The 14,547-nt window shown below is 40.9% G+C and overlaps 2 protein-coding genes across 3 annotated transcripts; one reads left to right on the forward strand and one right to left on the reverse strand.

The window, feature by feature from the left end:
* Window positions 1-6,039: 6,039 nt before the first annotated feature.
* Window positions 6,040-7,787, reverse strand: LOC102231275 (5-hydroxytryptamine receptor 1A-beta-like). Its single transcript, XM_023337914.1, has one exon. It carries the CDS (start codon window positions 7,452-7,454, stop codon window positions 6,189-6,191), a length of 1,266 nt encoding a protein of 421 aa, XP_023193682.1. The 5' UTR covers window positions 7,455-7,787; the 3' UTR covers window positions 6,040-6,188.
* An 865-nt stretch (window positions 7,788-8,652) lies between these two features.
* Window positions 8,653-13,917, forward strand: LOC111609436 (E3 ubiquitin-protein ligase RNF180-like). 2 transcript variants are annotated; one of them, XM_023337912.1, is made up of 8 exons: window positions 8,653-8,793; window positions 9,583-9,678; window positions 10,139-10,225; window positions 10,497-10,964; window positions 11,499-11,654; window positions 11,990-12,209; window positions 12,285-12,410; window positions 13,598-13,917. In XM_023337912.1, exons 2-8 carry the CDS (start codon window positions 9,616-9,618, stop codon window positions 13,771-13,773), a joined length of 1,296 nt encoding a protein of 431 aa, XP_023193680.1. In that variant the 5' UTR covers window positions 8,653-8,793; window positions 9,583-9,615; the 3' UTR covers window positions 13,774-13,917. The 2 variants fall into 2 exon arrangements, with proteins under 2 accessions (XP_023193680.1, XP_023193681.1); XM_023337913.1 differs by lacking the exon at window positions 8,653-8,793 and having other exon boundaries at window positions 9,592-9,678; window positions 10,143-10,225.
* Window positions 13,918-14,547: the final 630 nt, after the last annotated feature.

Here is a 14,547-nt window from a genome sequence, read left to right on the forward strand (position 1 = left end):
CTGTGGTGTCAATACGAATTATTATTTCCTATTATTCAGCCTCAGATTGCTCCTGTTTTTCTGCTGAAAACCTTTTCTGCCCTTTGGTATGATTGAAAAATCGTTTTGTGAGCATTTTGTCATGAAAAAAAAGCAGATATAAATGTCAAAACATGTCAGAAACATCTCTGTTTATAAACAATAAGACAGGCTGGTTGAATTATTCAGCAAAATCCTCAGAAAACTGGAATCTGCTCTGGAAAATGTCACGGACTGATCCGTCTCTGTAGGAAATGTTCCTCCCAGGTCACACGAGTCGGAAAATATCCGGTTTTGCAACCATTTCTATAATTTGTAGTCGTTTTTGTTTCGGCATAATGTATAAATGTACATTCAATAATTTATGGTTTCCTCCTTGGCATCTCTGCTGCAGATATTTGAAAACCATAACCAATACTTACCAAAAGCTGCAAAACTATGAATGAACCAGAAGATTTCACACAATTATTGCTCCTTCCTAAACTTCAGCCGAAAAGCTGAACCCAAATCAGATATCAACTCCATCTCCGTGTCCTTTGTTTGAACTGTGGACTCACCTGCTGTGTTTTACCAAGACCATGCAAATTAAATAATTTACATTTATATCAGATATCTAAATGTTTACAAAAAACATCCATATCTTTCTTTCTAACACAGAAAGTTCAGAAAAACATTTAAAAGTCGTCCAGCTGCCTAAAGATCCAAGATCAGTTGTGTTTCTTTAAACCCATTGTGTTTAAAAGCTGCATCCCAAATATTCTGATCATATCACTGCAGGTTTTACCAGACCTGAGGGAGGAGCAGTTAGAGTAAAACGACAAGAACAGAAGAAATATTCTGTGTAAACGTATCGACTCAATTCAAATGTAATCATTTACCTATCAGGCGTCGGCATGTTGACCAAACAACCAAATCAGAAGGATCAGTTTCTGGGCCAACAGTGATGCTGTGTGACAAACTGACATTTATTCAACTAATGGATAAAATACAGAATAATGTACGTAGCATACACTGTTAGCAAGCTAAGCATTTAGCTCCAAACTAAATTATCTATATTTATTCAGCTTGTAAAAATGTTGCTGGCAAGCTAAGTAGTTAGCTGGTTAACATTTAGTTAGAAAGTTAAATGTTTATAAACTTTTAGTTTTAATAATATTAAGGTGTTTACAACCTATGTTGTAAACATTTAGCTAGCAAGCTAAATACTTAGCATCTGACAGCAATAAATATGTGATCAGAAATGTGACTTTTACTAAACAAACCAATAAATAACCCAAACTATTGTTGTTTATTTAGAGTAAATAACAATTCATATGAATGTTTCAACTTCAGTTATTTAGTTTTTAGTTCTTAGTCTTGTTTTATTTTGATGTTTGCATTAATTAAACTACATTGGCGAAAGAAATATTTCAAATCTTAGCTTGTTAAAAATGAAGCTTTTTATTGAAAATAATACTAATTTGGTAAATATAAAATAAAATGTATCCAGCCTAGTAAAAACAATCAGAACATGAGCATCATGTTTTCAGTGAAAAGGAAAGACACTTTTTTTTGTGAAAACTTACCCCTGAAAATCAGAAGCTCTTAAAACATTAAATTATTAGAATAAAATGTTGAGTGACTCATGTGAGGCTGAAATGTTGTAAAAAGACACAAAGTGTCGGATCAGGAGGAAGAACAGCTGCAGAACGCATCAAACAGCAAAACAACAAAAACAAGCCTCTGTTTGATGTCGCTCCTAAAGTGACTGAGCCCAAACAAAGACACCTGCAGCAGGGTCAAAGGTCAGGACGCTAACAGCCCCACCAACACAGAGATACAGTCTGCAGGAAATAGTGGAAATAAATTACATATTATTTTCTCACTTTTCGTGCATTAAATTAAACTTTCTCACATCTTACAAAGTGAACTACAGAGTGCTGGATGATAAATCAATAACGTATCGGGATAAAACTGATCAATGACACAACATGTAGAATATTCACTGAAGTCCGATCCAGAACCGCAAAGCATTCTGGGAGATGTAGGCAGAGGAAAGACTTTAGCCGCTCAGCCTCTAACAGAGCAAAGCAAATACTAACTCACTTTTTGGTTACCTAGCAACAAACTATTTAGGAACTTACTAACTCACTTTTGAGAGAGTTACCTAGCAACAAGCTGCTAAGTAACTTACTAACTCTCTGACCTTTTGGTTACCTAGCAACAAGTTGTTGAGTAACTTGCGCAGCAGCAGTTTAAAGTTTCCCCACTGCGCCTCGTTACTAAAATATAACAGTGTGAAGTGAAAACTGGACAAAACATCAAAGGTTGTTATTGTTATTTCAGATATTTAAAACAAAAAACTCATCAATAATTATCCATATTGGCTGATAAGAAACACGGTTTTCAGTCGTATCGTCCAAATTAATCTTGACTCCTGAAACAATTTCTAAGATTTACTGAATTACATAATTCCACAAGTTGAAAGTTGTGCTTCAGTTGGACACAAACTAAAGTCTGGTCTCTTGTTAACGAGGGTCTGAATTAATGACTTCATTAGCGTGTGGAGGGGCCCCATGCGTTCACACAGACACTCGTCCATGACCAGGAATCCATGATCCATGTTCAGTTAACTCCCAGACGGCGCTGCGCTCCTCTCCTCTCCGCTCCGCTCCGCCGCACCGCAGAGCTCAAATACAAACAATGAAACTGATTCTTACATTTACAATCAGTTATTTTTCACTTACATTAACATCCGGCTCATATTTAGCTCCATTTTCCGGCTGACTGTCTCTGTTTCCTGGAGGATCGGGTCTGGATGGATGCACAGAAACATAAATATGAATTGTGTTGATATTTCTGATACTTCCAGGACTAAATATTCTGTTTTATTTTCTTTTTATTTCTGTATAACGACTAAAACAGGTCGATGAACAGCAGCCAAAAGGTTTTGCTCCATGTTTTGGCTGCGGAGAGCCGGATTGTAATTCCTCTGACAGCAGAGCGCCACCAGCAGCCCTGCAGGGTAAACACGGCTCCACAGTTCAAGAGCATACGGACCAAATTTAATCCCAGCTCTCCTCTGCAGGCTGATTTACAGCCAAGTGCACTCAGCTGCAGCCTCTGAGGAAGCTCCCAGAACCATCCAGACAAGCCTTGTGTTGTTTTGTTTTCCTGCTGCAGTGAAATAATCATCAGTTTAATCATCAGAAAGTCGATTTCTAATGATTTTGCTGGAGAAAAATGAGAATCTGAGGCTTCAACTGTTTTAATCGTGTGTTTAAAAAGTTTCAAGATTCAAACAAACGCAGCTTTGGAACAACAGCAGCACTGATCAACGCACAAAGGCAACAAACTGAAGAGATTTAAGACGAGATGCAGAGAAAATCACAGATCTGTCACTAAAGACTGAAACCAGAGAAAACGAGCAGAAAACATCATAATTCAGAGACAGAAACAGCAAAATGTCAAGAAACGCATCAAATCTGACAGAAACCCGTTCATCTTTCAGACACATTTCTTCTGTTGCTAGAAAATAAAAAATAATCACAGCAGCTCAAAGTGAAAGAAAGAGCCTTACAGTACAAACCGGGCGGCCATTTTTGTAGTTTGATAACAGAGACACATCATTAAGGCCTGTTACTATAGTTACACCAAATAAAATCATAAATGTTGAGATTTTCAAGAAAAGACGTTGAAATTTTTGAGCTCCAAAAATTTGGGAGATTTGGGAGAGAAAAATTCAGAAATGTTGATATTAATATTACATATTTTCGTAGAAATAAAAAACGTGGAAATTTTTTGTTCTCGAAAAGTTGAAAATTGTCGACTTTTCAAGCTCAGAAATATCCATGTTTTTTCTAGAAAATTTCTGAGATGAGTCTCAAAATGTAAAATTTTTTACTTTTGGAGCTCAGAAATTGTTACGTCTTTTTCTACAAAATGTTTGACTGAAATTTGCTCCTTTTGTTTGCGTTAATAATCCGCAATGCATTCGAGAGAATTTATATTTGCCATAAAACTGGACTACATTTCCCATCATATAACAGCTTAATCACAGTTTATGACTCTATTTTCTGGTTTTATTGTTTTTTAAACATAAAATTTGGATAAAAATGTGTCTCCATTTTCAATCTGCTCAAAGATTTATAAAATAAGAAAAGGAATATTTATTATGTCCTAACTTGATGCGGCGGCCATGTTTCAGTAAACCAGCCTCATTCTGCAGCCTCCTGTGGTTCTGAAAATTCAGAACAAATCAAGAATATCTTGCTGGATTTGGAGGAAAATATCAATATTGTGTGATATTTTGGTTGTGGTTGTAAGAATAAAGTATAAACAAACATCGTTTGTTGGAGGAAACAATGAGGAACTCCACCTGCTTATTGTGCGCCAGCTGCTCTCACTCACCTCCATGTCTCAGCAGGCCTTTGATCAGGTAATTGCTCCTCGTTTGCGTCGCTCACACGTCTCCATGGCGACCACCTCTCCATCCTTCATGTGCGAGCCGCTTTTTTAAGACGGACTTACGAGGCCGGCCGGGCGGAACCTGGTCCACTTTGACCTTTCCCTGGTCGCTCGTATGCCGGCGTGGCCGTCGCTTTAACGCCTCAGATTCAGATTTTTAGATTCACACTGGGGAGAAAAAACTGGGACGATTCAAGAAGCAAAAGTCTGACAGATTACAAACCAGGTTCACATTTAGAGGCAGAATTATGTTTTCTAGACAGAAATAGAGGAGAGCAGAGAATTAAAAATATTACTGAGGTCAGAGTAAAACTACTTCGACATATTTTTACTCATGTAAAAGTAAAAGTGGCCGTTAGAGAAATAACTCAAGAGTAAAAAAGTATTTGGTAAAAATTCTACTCAAACACTGAGTAACCAGACAAATTATCAATCATTTAATAATTAATAATTAATTTAATAATTAAAAATTCCATCATCAGATGGACCAAAATGTAAAGTTTAGTGGAAATTTGGGTATTTTAAAGATCAAAATGAAAATAATTCATATAAGTAGCAAAAGAACATTTTCCAAATCAGTTTCTTTCAATAAGAAACTTTAATAAAACCTGCAGTTTTATTAAAGTTTCTGTTTCTGAATCTGGTGGATTTTTGGTTAAAACATGTTTGTTTTTCATTCAGTGGGAAGAAAATGCAGAAGTTTAACTCAAGTAAGAGCAGAAATAGTAAAAATACTCAAAGTACAACAAAGTAAAATTATTTTTTTCAAAAAGTTACTCAAGTAAATGTAACTGGGTAAATGTAACTAGTTACTATCCAACTCTAGGTATTATTTTATAGCACAATCTAGTAACTATGTCACCTTCAACTAAAGAAATGCTGTATAAATTTACCAGATATTCATTAAAAGAAACGTCACTTCCTGATTTATTGGGCCTCTGTCTCTTTAAGAAACTCTTTTGTTATTAATAGAGAAATCATTACTCTAAATTTATTGGACTAAATTTTAAATCTAGTCTAATAATGTGGCTAGTAAGTCTTAACAGCCTCACTTTAGCATTAGCGCTATTGCTAGCCTAGCTTAGCCTGGAAACTTTATGAACACCATAGATGTGAAAAGCTAACAACCATTTTTCAATTAAATGTTAATTTATTTTTCAAATGGCTTCAAGGTTGTATGGATGCGCACAGGATCATGATTGACAGCACTAAGCCCCGCCTCCTGGCTCTGGTTGGTTGTTTCTAGTTTAGTTAGCACACTTTTTCACTGCTCAACAATAAACTAAGCATACTGTAATTCTAATTAAACAAATTATGAAGTTTAAGTTTAAACCATTAAAGATCCGAAACTTTGAATTTTTCGTGTTTTTTAAAGAAAAACATCCAGTTTGCAAATTATCAGGTAAAAATATGTTTGTTAGGTTATTAATATTTCTTCCTGCTTTCAAACTGAGAATTTCAGTACAAGTATTTGAAGTTTAGAAATCCTGCTGTCCAACTGAAAATGTGTGCGCTTGACTTATGGCAATAATATTCCCCCATAAAAATCAACCTAAAAGCCGAGAGTTTGTGAAAAAAAAGTATCTTTTTATTGGACATTACATGAACACGAACATGAGCCTCAATCCAACGATCACAGCTTTATCTATGCATAGTCTACAGACAGTCTGGAGATATTTAACGATGATTATCAACACGAGTTTCTGTCCCGGTTCGTTTCTGATTCAGGGTTTGCAGAAATGACACTTGATGATTTTCTTGAAGGCGCTCTGGAAGTCTTTGTTGAAGTAAGCGTAGATGATCGGGTTGAGCAGGGAGTTGGAGTATCCCAGCCAGTTGATGACGGCCTCCAGCCAGCCGGGCATGTAGCACGACTCCCGGCAGAACGGCATCACCAGGGCCACGATGAAGAAGGGCAGCCAGCAGAGGATGAAGGTGCCCATGATGATGCCCAGCGTCTTCACCGTCTTCCGCTCCCGCGCCAGCGCGATCTTCCGCTTGGCTTCCGTCGCCTTTTCGTGGCGGCTCTCGAACAGCGGCGCGGAGCTCGGGGTGTTGGGCAGCGGCAGGTGGCCCCTGGAGCTGCTGTGCACCTCGATGATCTCCAGGGACTCGCCGTCGTCGGCGTGCTTCACCGCGCCGTTGACGCTCGGCGGCGGCAGCGGCGGCCGCGGCTCCACGCTGCGCTTCCAGCTCTTGCCCTGCTGCGCGTCGCCGTGCGGCTTCTTGTGGAAGAGCGCCGGCGACAGCGCCAGGCACGAGTCGGACACTTTCTTCTTCTCGGTTTTACGCACAGTCCTCCTGATCCGGAACCGCGCCGCTTTGAAAATCCGCCCGTACAGAACCAGCATCAGCGTCAGCGGGATGTAAAACGCGCCGAACGTGGAGTATATCGTGTACCACGGGTCCTGCCGGATCTTGCACTCCATCTGGCTGTGCCGGTCCTCCGCGTCGCCGCTCGGCTGGGAGCGCATCACCAGCATCGGCGGCACCGAGATGGAGAACCCGACTATCCAGGTGACGCTGATCAGAACCGCGGCTCGCCTCGGCGTCCGCTTCTTCATGTAGTCGATGGGCTCGGTGATGGCCCAGTAGCGGTCCAGCGCGATGGCGCACAGGTGCAGGATGGATGAGGTGCAGCACACCATGTCCAGGGAGATGAAGATGTCGCACGGCACCGGGCCGAGCGTCCAGCGGTCCAGAACCTGGTAGAGCGCCGCCATGGGCAGCACCAGCACCGACACCATCAGGTCGGTGACGGCCAGGGAGCCGATCAGGTAGTTGGCCACGTTCTGCAGGGAGCGCTCCAGCGCGATGGCCGCCACCACGCAGCCGTTCCCGAAGGCTGCGCACAGGATGAGCGCGCCGAGCAGGAAGGAGGTGAGCAGCTGGGAGCTCAGTGTCACCTCGGCGCCCGCGGCGGCGGCGGCGGCCGGTTCGGTGGAGTTGGGGAAGTCGAGCCAGGCTGTGGTGTTGTTGGTGCCGTCCATGGTGGCGCGGTGCGGACAGAGCGTGTTAGCGGAGCCCGGTGCGCAGCCGATCAGCGCACATAGCGGACTGCCGGGAGGAGCGCAGAGCAGCGCAGGTCGCGGCTGCTGACGGAGAATGATGCGCGGTATTTATACCTGTGATGGAAAATGCGTCATTGGGCCGGTTCTGGTTCTGGTTCTGGTTCTGACCGGCTTCCTCTTAATGTTTCAGCTGTTAAACTGGAAACTGAACATTTGATTTACTTCCAGGTTTCATCTCTGGTTTTGTTTTTATCCCGCAGTTTTTGTTTTATTGCAGCTTTTCGGACCCGGTCAGAGAACCAAGTGACCAAACAGACCCGAGGCGCTTAGAGCGCCACCTGCTGTTGGCACGGTGATTTTAAAACACACAATGTTTGGGTCTGATAAGAAAATGGATTGATAATTTATACACTGCAAAGATAAGATTTCTAAATTAATTTCAGAAAATTAAGAGAAGTAAAATAAAAATGTTGATAATTATAATAACAATAATAATGATAATTATTATTTTTACCACTAATATTTTATTACAATATTATATTATAATATAATAAATTATGATCTAATATATTATATTAAGCTAAAGTTCTGAATGATACACCTCAAACAATATTCAACCTAAATTAGTAGAAAATAGAGTAATATGATGATGTCATTATGGTTTTAATGAAAATATTATAGTTTATTATTATTAATAGCTTTTAATATTAATTGCAAATGTTACTATTGTTATTATTATCATTATTTTAATAATATATTATAATAATAGTAATAACAATATTAAAAATAGATATCGTGATAATTATTATTATCATTATGAGACTAATAATTAGCATATCAACGACTCTGAAGATACTTGGATTATATTATATTATTTGTTTCCGTTTGAGCTAAATAAAAAAATATCTCAACTTAATTTTTATTACAATAACAGACTCCGAATAAGCAAATTATTACATTTTCAACACTTTTTTGTCAATACAAATTAAGTTTTGCCTCCAAACATTGCGATGCGTCCATTCTGTAACTGTAGTTACATAAATAAACCAGCAGGGGGACACTGGTCACTGTTGTTACTAGGATTTCCAATACTTTTTTTTTTTTTTGTAATGACGTAAAAAAATTATTTAAATATAAATTTAATCATCACAGAAAAGCGAAAGCATTCGTCTTTACCAGCTTTGGGACGGTGAGCGTTCTCGTAACTTTTGGCCCGTCCTCCATCCCGTACATCCTCACTTTTCCTGTTGTCACAAATGGATTTAAATGCTCGTCACTTCGTCACCTCGACCGTTTAAGCATTTAAAAGTTCTTCACGGTAAGCCTAACTGTGAACAACTGATTGTGAAATATAATTTCGACACTTTAAAAGTTATCCCGCTGCGGACTTTGAACCGTAACGAGGGAAACTTGGTGTTAACTTTAGCGAAGTTAGCTGGAGGTTAACTGTTTAAACGGTCTGTGTTCAGGTTTTAGCACAACATTTAGAGGAAAAATAACAGCTAAGTTGTAATATTAATACAAAGAAGTGTTGATGAAACTGATGCATGAAATAAACTTAGTAAAAATGTGAACTTTAACAGTTGGACGGTTTTAGTTTGATTCTGAAAGTATTTCTTCCGCATCAGCAGGTGCATTTTAACAAGCCCTGCTGTGATAAAGTCTTAAATTATTAAATTATCTCTCATATTTCCAGATTTAAAGAAGCTGATAGTTTGCTAAAACCTTCCCACTTAGAGAGTTTTAGCAAACTATCCAGTCCGGAAGTTTCCTGGAAGTTTTCCTCCATTTATTTTAAACTTTTGGTGCTTTTTAGAATCAGTTTCGGTCCTAAATCCATGTGATGGGACAACTGGTGATTCTGGGATCAGGTCACACGGTTAACAAAACCCACACATCCGTCTCCATGGCAACACCTTACATCTGATTCTGGGAGGTCCGTGGAATGTTTAGTGGAAGGAAAAAGTGCAGCTATAAGGCAGAAACAATGAAAATGTCTCACTTTTTGAACAGAAGTAGTGAATAAAATATCATTTTGAGGATGTTTTTAATAATCCGTTGACCTCTGACATTTGTGGTCTGTGTTGTCGTCCCTCCTGACCATCAGATGGGTTGATCTGGTCCTGCCAGGCGGGTGAAGATGAACGGAAAGAAGCTCCGCTGTAGGCGCTGCCGCAGGGCCGTCGGAGACGCCACGTGTTTGGTCAGTAACGAGTTTTATTTAAATTTAATCAAACTGGTTTGATTTGGACACAGAACATTAAAAGGACTGAGCCTCAGACATTCAGCGTCTCTGTCTGTTTCCCTCCAGTTCAGACTTTTATTACTCGTTATTTATTAATGTAGCATCATTAGTGTGGAGAGTCAATGCAGGAAGTGGATGTAGGGCACTTCCTGTGAACTCTGGAAAACAAGTTTTGATTTTTAAAGTGAATCCAACTATCATTTCCATCTCATTTGAATGTTGTAAAACCACTTCCTGTTGTCTTCTTCATGGTTTCTGCCAGTAGTAACATCCGGCTGTTGATCATGTGACTTGTGTTTCCATTACAGCTTTATGAAATTTATTTTGATACATTTATAAAACCACCTCATCCCAGTGTTAAGTGAGTTTATTGTAGTTCTTCCAGTTTGTGTATTTCTGAGGTCCAGTTTGTGTCCAGGCAGCAGACTGCAGTCCGGTCTCCTGCTGTATTTGGCACATGGATGTTGATAATCTACCGGAGTGGATCTGGATCTCGGTCCAGCAGGTTGGTTTTCTCCTCTTCCTGTTAGTTATTGTCATAATGTAATGATTTAATGTGATTTCTGACATGTGAGGTTCTTTTCCTCTTTGATTTGGTTCACTTCAGGCTCCGTTCACACTGCAGCCTGAAGTGAACCAAATCTGACTTCTGTCGTTCAGACGGTCATCCAGGTCCAGAAACCTGAGTTTTGTGTCGCTTCAGGCCGGCTGAGCTGCGCTGATATGTGATCAGAACCATTTCTAGAGTTTTCCAGAACCTGCCGTCTCGTCCTCAGGCCGTCTGGACGTCCGGGAAGCTGAACTGCTTCCACTGCGGGGCTCGGCTGGGCGGCTACAGCTTCCTGAACCGGTACCGCTGCCCCTGCGGCCGCGATGCCACCGTCCACTTCAGCCGCAGCCGCGTGGATCTGGACCAGAAGCCCCGCCTCCTCATCGTCCCGCGGCGCAGGACGGGCCGCGGGTCGGCGCAGGCCCAGCAGGAGGGGCCCACCCTGGACCCGGTCTGCGCCGGTGGGACTCCACAGCACGGTGCCGCCGTAGACACGGACGCGCCGCAGCTGGACTCGTCTGTCAGGAGAGCGGCAGAACCTCAGGCTGAGTCGGATCATGAGGATCGGAGCGACGCCGTCCCCTGGGAGTCTGGAGCTCCAGCAGGATTAGCATCGTTAGCATCGTTAGCATCGTTAGCATCGTCGTCTGCAGCGCCTCAGGAAACAGAGGAAGCAGAGCGGCAGCAGGAAGCGGTACGTTTACTTTTCTGATTGAATCAGGAGACAAACAGGAAACTTTTTAACGTTGAATGTTTTTATTTACATCTGGAAAATTCACAAACTGGAGGGAAAAACTTTATTGTTTTACTTTCCCCAGTAGAATCTGTTACAAACTGGAACCTGGACATGTAGCTGTTATTAACTCAGTGCAGAGCCACAGCAAGAAGGAAATAAAGAAAACCTTCTGAAATTTTCTGAGTTCCAAACATCTGAAATGTTCGACTCTTGGACCTGAGAAATGGCCGAGTCTTTTCTAGTGAATTTCTGAGATTTTTCTTTCAGATTTTTGATGTTTGGAGCTCAGAAATAATTTCTGTCAGTGGATTTTCTCAGTCGAAGCTCCAACCACTGTGAGCGGCGCCACAGAATGGATTATAGTTTCATTAGCAGGAAACGACACAAAGAATGAAACCATTCAAGAAAAAACTAAATGGGTCAGAACCAAAACCAGGGCAGACTTTGGTTGAGCTGCTGGTTCTGACCCGGTTCTGGCTCTCTCCTGGCCAGGTGTCGTCCTCTCATGGTCCTGTGGTTCTGAGCTCCTTGGCCCGGACCAGACTGAGCAAAACGGACCAGAACCGACTGAAGAGTCGGAGGAGGAAGCAGAGGAGGAGAGAGAGATGGCTGCAGAGTCAGCTGCAGGAGGAAGAGGAGGAGGAGCCGGTGAGGAAGAACAATAAATTAAATTATTATTATTGAAAGTTGATTTATTTCAGTCTGTAACTCTGACTGATGCTTTATGTCTGTTAAATATGGCGATTAAAACATGTTTAGGATTATAATATTTCACCAGATAAAATAAAAAACAGTTTTAATTCATAAATAATAAAAACTGTTTAATATCTGAATAATGTTTGTTACTTAATGTTAGTTTTAATCTGATTTGCTGAGATGAATGTAGAGAATCGATGAGTTAAAGTATAGAGTCTCTACAGGTTGTGTGTCAGTTTCCCCTCCTCCTCTGAGTGACCTCTGACCTCTGACCTGTGCTGTCTCAGGCCCAGTCGTCCCCGGCCCGTCCTCCGGCCTGTGAGGACGTGGACCGGGACGGCCTGACCTGCGCCGTGTGCCTGGACGTTTTCTTCCGGCCTCGCAGCTGCCTGCCCTGCGCTCACGTCTTCTGTGAGCCGTGTCTGCGGCGCCTGGCCCGGAACCGCGCCGCCCACACGCCCTGCCCGCTCTGCCGCCGCCTCATCTCCAACACCGGCTTCCACAGAGGTCAGCCTCCTCCCCGGGTCGCGATCTGAGATTGAACCCCTCCGCTGTCTGACTCCGCTCCTCTTCCTCCCCCAGAGCTCGACCACCGGGCCAAGACTCTGTTCCCGAAGGTCTGGGCAACGCGCAGGCAGAACTTCCAGAACTCGCTGAGCGCTCGCTGGCCGCTGCCCAGCTCCCGGGAGCAAACACGCTACTTATGCTGTCAGGACATTTTCACGTTTACACTTTTAAAGGGAAACCAGGATGTCAAAATTATATTTAGCCTGTTTTTGTATCTTTATTTGAGTCCAACTGCTTCAAAACCCACCTGGCCTTGACTGGGTCAATAATTAATAATTCTTGTTTTGGGTTCATTTGTAGAAGCTTCTTTCCAAAATGGCTCCTGATTCACTGCAGTAAATCTTCCTAACAGTTTCAGAACCAGTCAGAGATTTAAAGGCATTTTTGTTTGGTTGTGATGAGTTTTTTATTTTTCCAATAAATTGGCCCCAACGTGGCTCTGAATGACTGGGCCCCATGTTGGGATCAATTTGTGGAAAAATATTAAATTAAATCACAGGAGTCAGAATCTCTTTTCTTCTGGCCAAGCGTGGAAATTTTATCAGATCATCTGCAAACAACGTAAAAAACCACAAAAATATCAATTCTGATATTTTCTGACACTGATTTGTCCAAAACATAAATATTAACATCAAACACCAGACATGTTTCTGTGGCTTTAAGAGTTTTGTTATTGTGAGGTGAAACAAAATGGCTTCCATTTAAACATACAGTAATACCATGAAGCTTTGCTGCCCCTGGTGGCTCAGGTGCGTCATTACACGTCACACCTGTCTCACATTAAAAGTATTTATCTTTTTTTATTGCTTACAATAAGACAAGATTAATACTTAATATTTATCTTAATAATAAATTATATTTTTTAATAATCAGACTTTTTCTCAGCCCAGATCACTCAAAGGCTGATTTTTGTTTGTTTGTTTAGTTTTATGGACATAAATCTTCTTCTAAGTATTTGTTGAATTAGACTTTGCTGAATACAGTGTGTTCAGTGTGTGGGAGTTATTTTAAAATAAATAACTCCAATCCTGGTTTTGTTGCTCAAAACAAACTGAAATCTTATTTTTTTAATTAATAAATTATTAAATAATCTCATACGTAATATGATTATTTACCTACTTAGTTTATTTCTGAGCAGGTAAAACCATCATTAGTTTTAAAATATTATATTCTGTGTCTGGTTATAATGGGAGCCGATAGCTGAATAGAAAAGAGTCATAAACTAAGTTTTAGTCTTTAGAACAACTAAAATATTAATAATTTGAATAAAAAGTCTTTCATATTCTGGGGATCTGGTGACCTCTGACCTCTGCTCTGTTGTGCTCCAGGTCATGGGCGAAGCGCGGAGGCCGTGTGGCGACGCTGGCATCTAAATCCACGACCTTTTGACCTCGGCATGCAGGGCCTTCCTCAGCTGCCCTTCGCCACGCTCATCGTCCTCTTCGTCATCTCCTTCGCGCTGCTCCTCTACCTCGCCGGGTTCTTCTTCACGTTATTCACATGAGTTTCTGCACATGGCCATGTTTTTAATTTGCACATATTTTAATGAACTGGATCCTGCAGAACCACAGAAAGGTGCTGAACAAAACGGTTCAACTTGTTGTAAAATAAATGTCTCCACTTTCCAAGGACTGAGACGGTAAAGGTGTCCATGTTTCCTGAGTTTTTTATGCTGAGTCATCGTTCCTGTGAGTCCAGATAAACCCAACCAAAACAAACACGTTAGCTTAGCGCTAGCAGGAGAAACGGTTTTACCGAAAACTAAAGAGAAATCCCACAAACGCTAAAATCTGACGCTGCTCCGTTTTTATTTACGTTTCATGAAGAAGGAAGTTGCTCTCAGTGTCTTCAGAGGTTTTCTTGTCGTTTCCTTCAGTGGCTCTTGGTGCAGCGCCCCCACAGGCCAGGAGGGGAACAGGTTGGTTTGTTTGACAGTAACAACCAAGTCTAACTAAATTCAGTTGGTAGACTAAATATTTAGCTTGCTAACTAAATAAATGGCTTAAAACTTAATTTGCTTTCTAACTAAACAGCTGAATATTTAACTCAATATTTAACTAATAAATTTTAGCTTCAAATTAAATATTTAGTTTCAATATATATTACTAGCATTGTAACTAAATATTTGGCTTGCTAATTAGATATTTAGTTTGAAACTGAGGAATAAATTAATTACTTGGTGAAAATATGACAAACTCATTTTTTCTCTTATTACCTCAAATTATTGAATTACTTTACAAGCTGCAGGCCACAACGCGCTGAAACTAAAACTGTCATC

The sequence above is a fragment of the Xiphophorus maculatus genome, chromosome 8 (genome assembly GCF_002775205.1).
Source record: "Xiphophorus maculatus strain JP 163 A chromosome 8, X_maculatus-5.0-male, whole genome shotgun sequence".
NCBI lineage: Eukaryota > Metazoa > Chordata > Actinopteri > Cyprinodontiformes > Poeciliidae > Xiphophorus > Xiphophorus maculatus.

Excerpts from the sequence above, each read along its gene's own strand:
- LOC102231275 (XM_023337914.1), bottom strand. The coding sequence starts at position 7,454 with ATGGACGGCACCAACAACACCACAGCCTGGCTCGACTTCCCCAACTCC.
- LOC111609436 (XM_023337912.1), top strand. The coding sequence starts at position 9,616 with ATGAACGGAAAGAAGCTCCGCTGTAGGCGCTGCCGCAGGGCCGTCGGA. Across the intron at positions 9,679-10,138 it reads TCGGAGACGCCACGTGTTTG|GCAGCAGACTGCAGTCCGGT; the intron begins GTCAGTAACGAG and ends GTTTGTGTCCAG. Across the intron at positions 12,210-12,284 it reads CAACACCGGCTTCCACAGAG|AGCTCGACCACCGGGCCAAG; the intron begins GTCAGCCTCCTC and ends TTCCTCCCCCAG.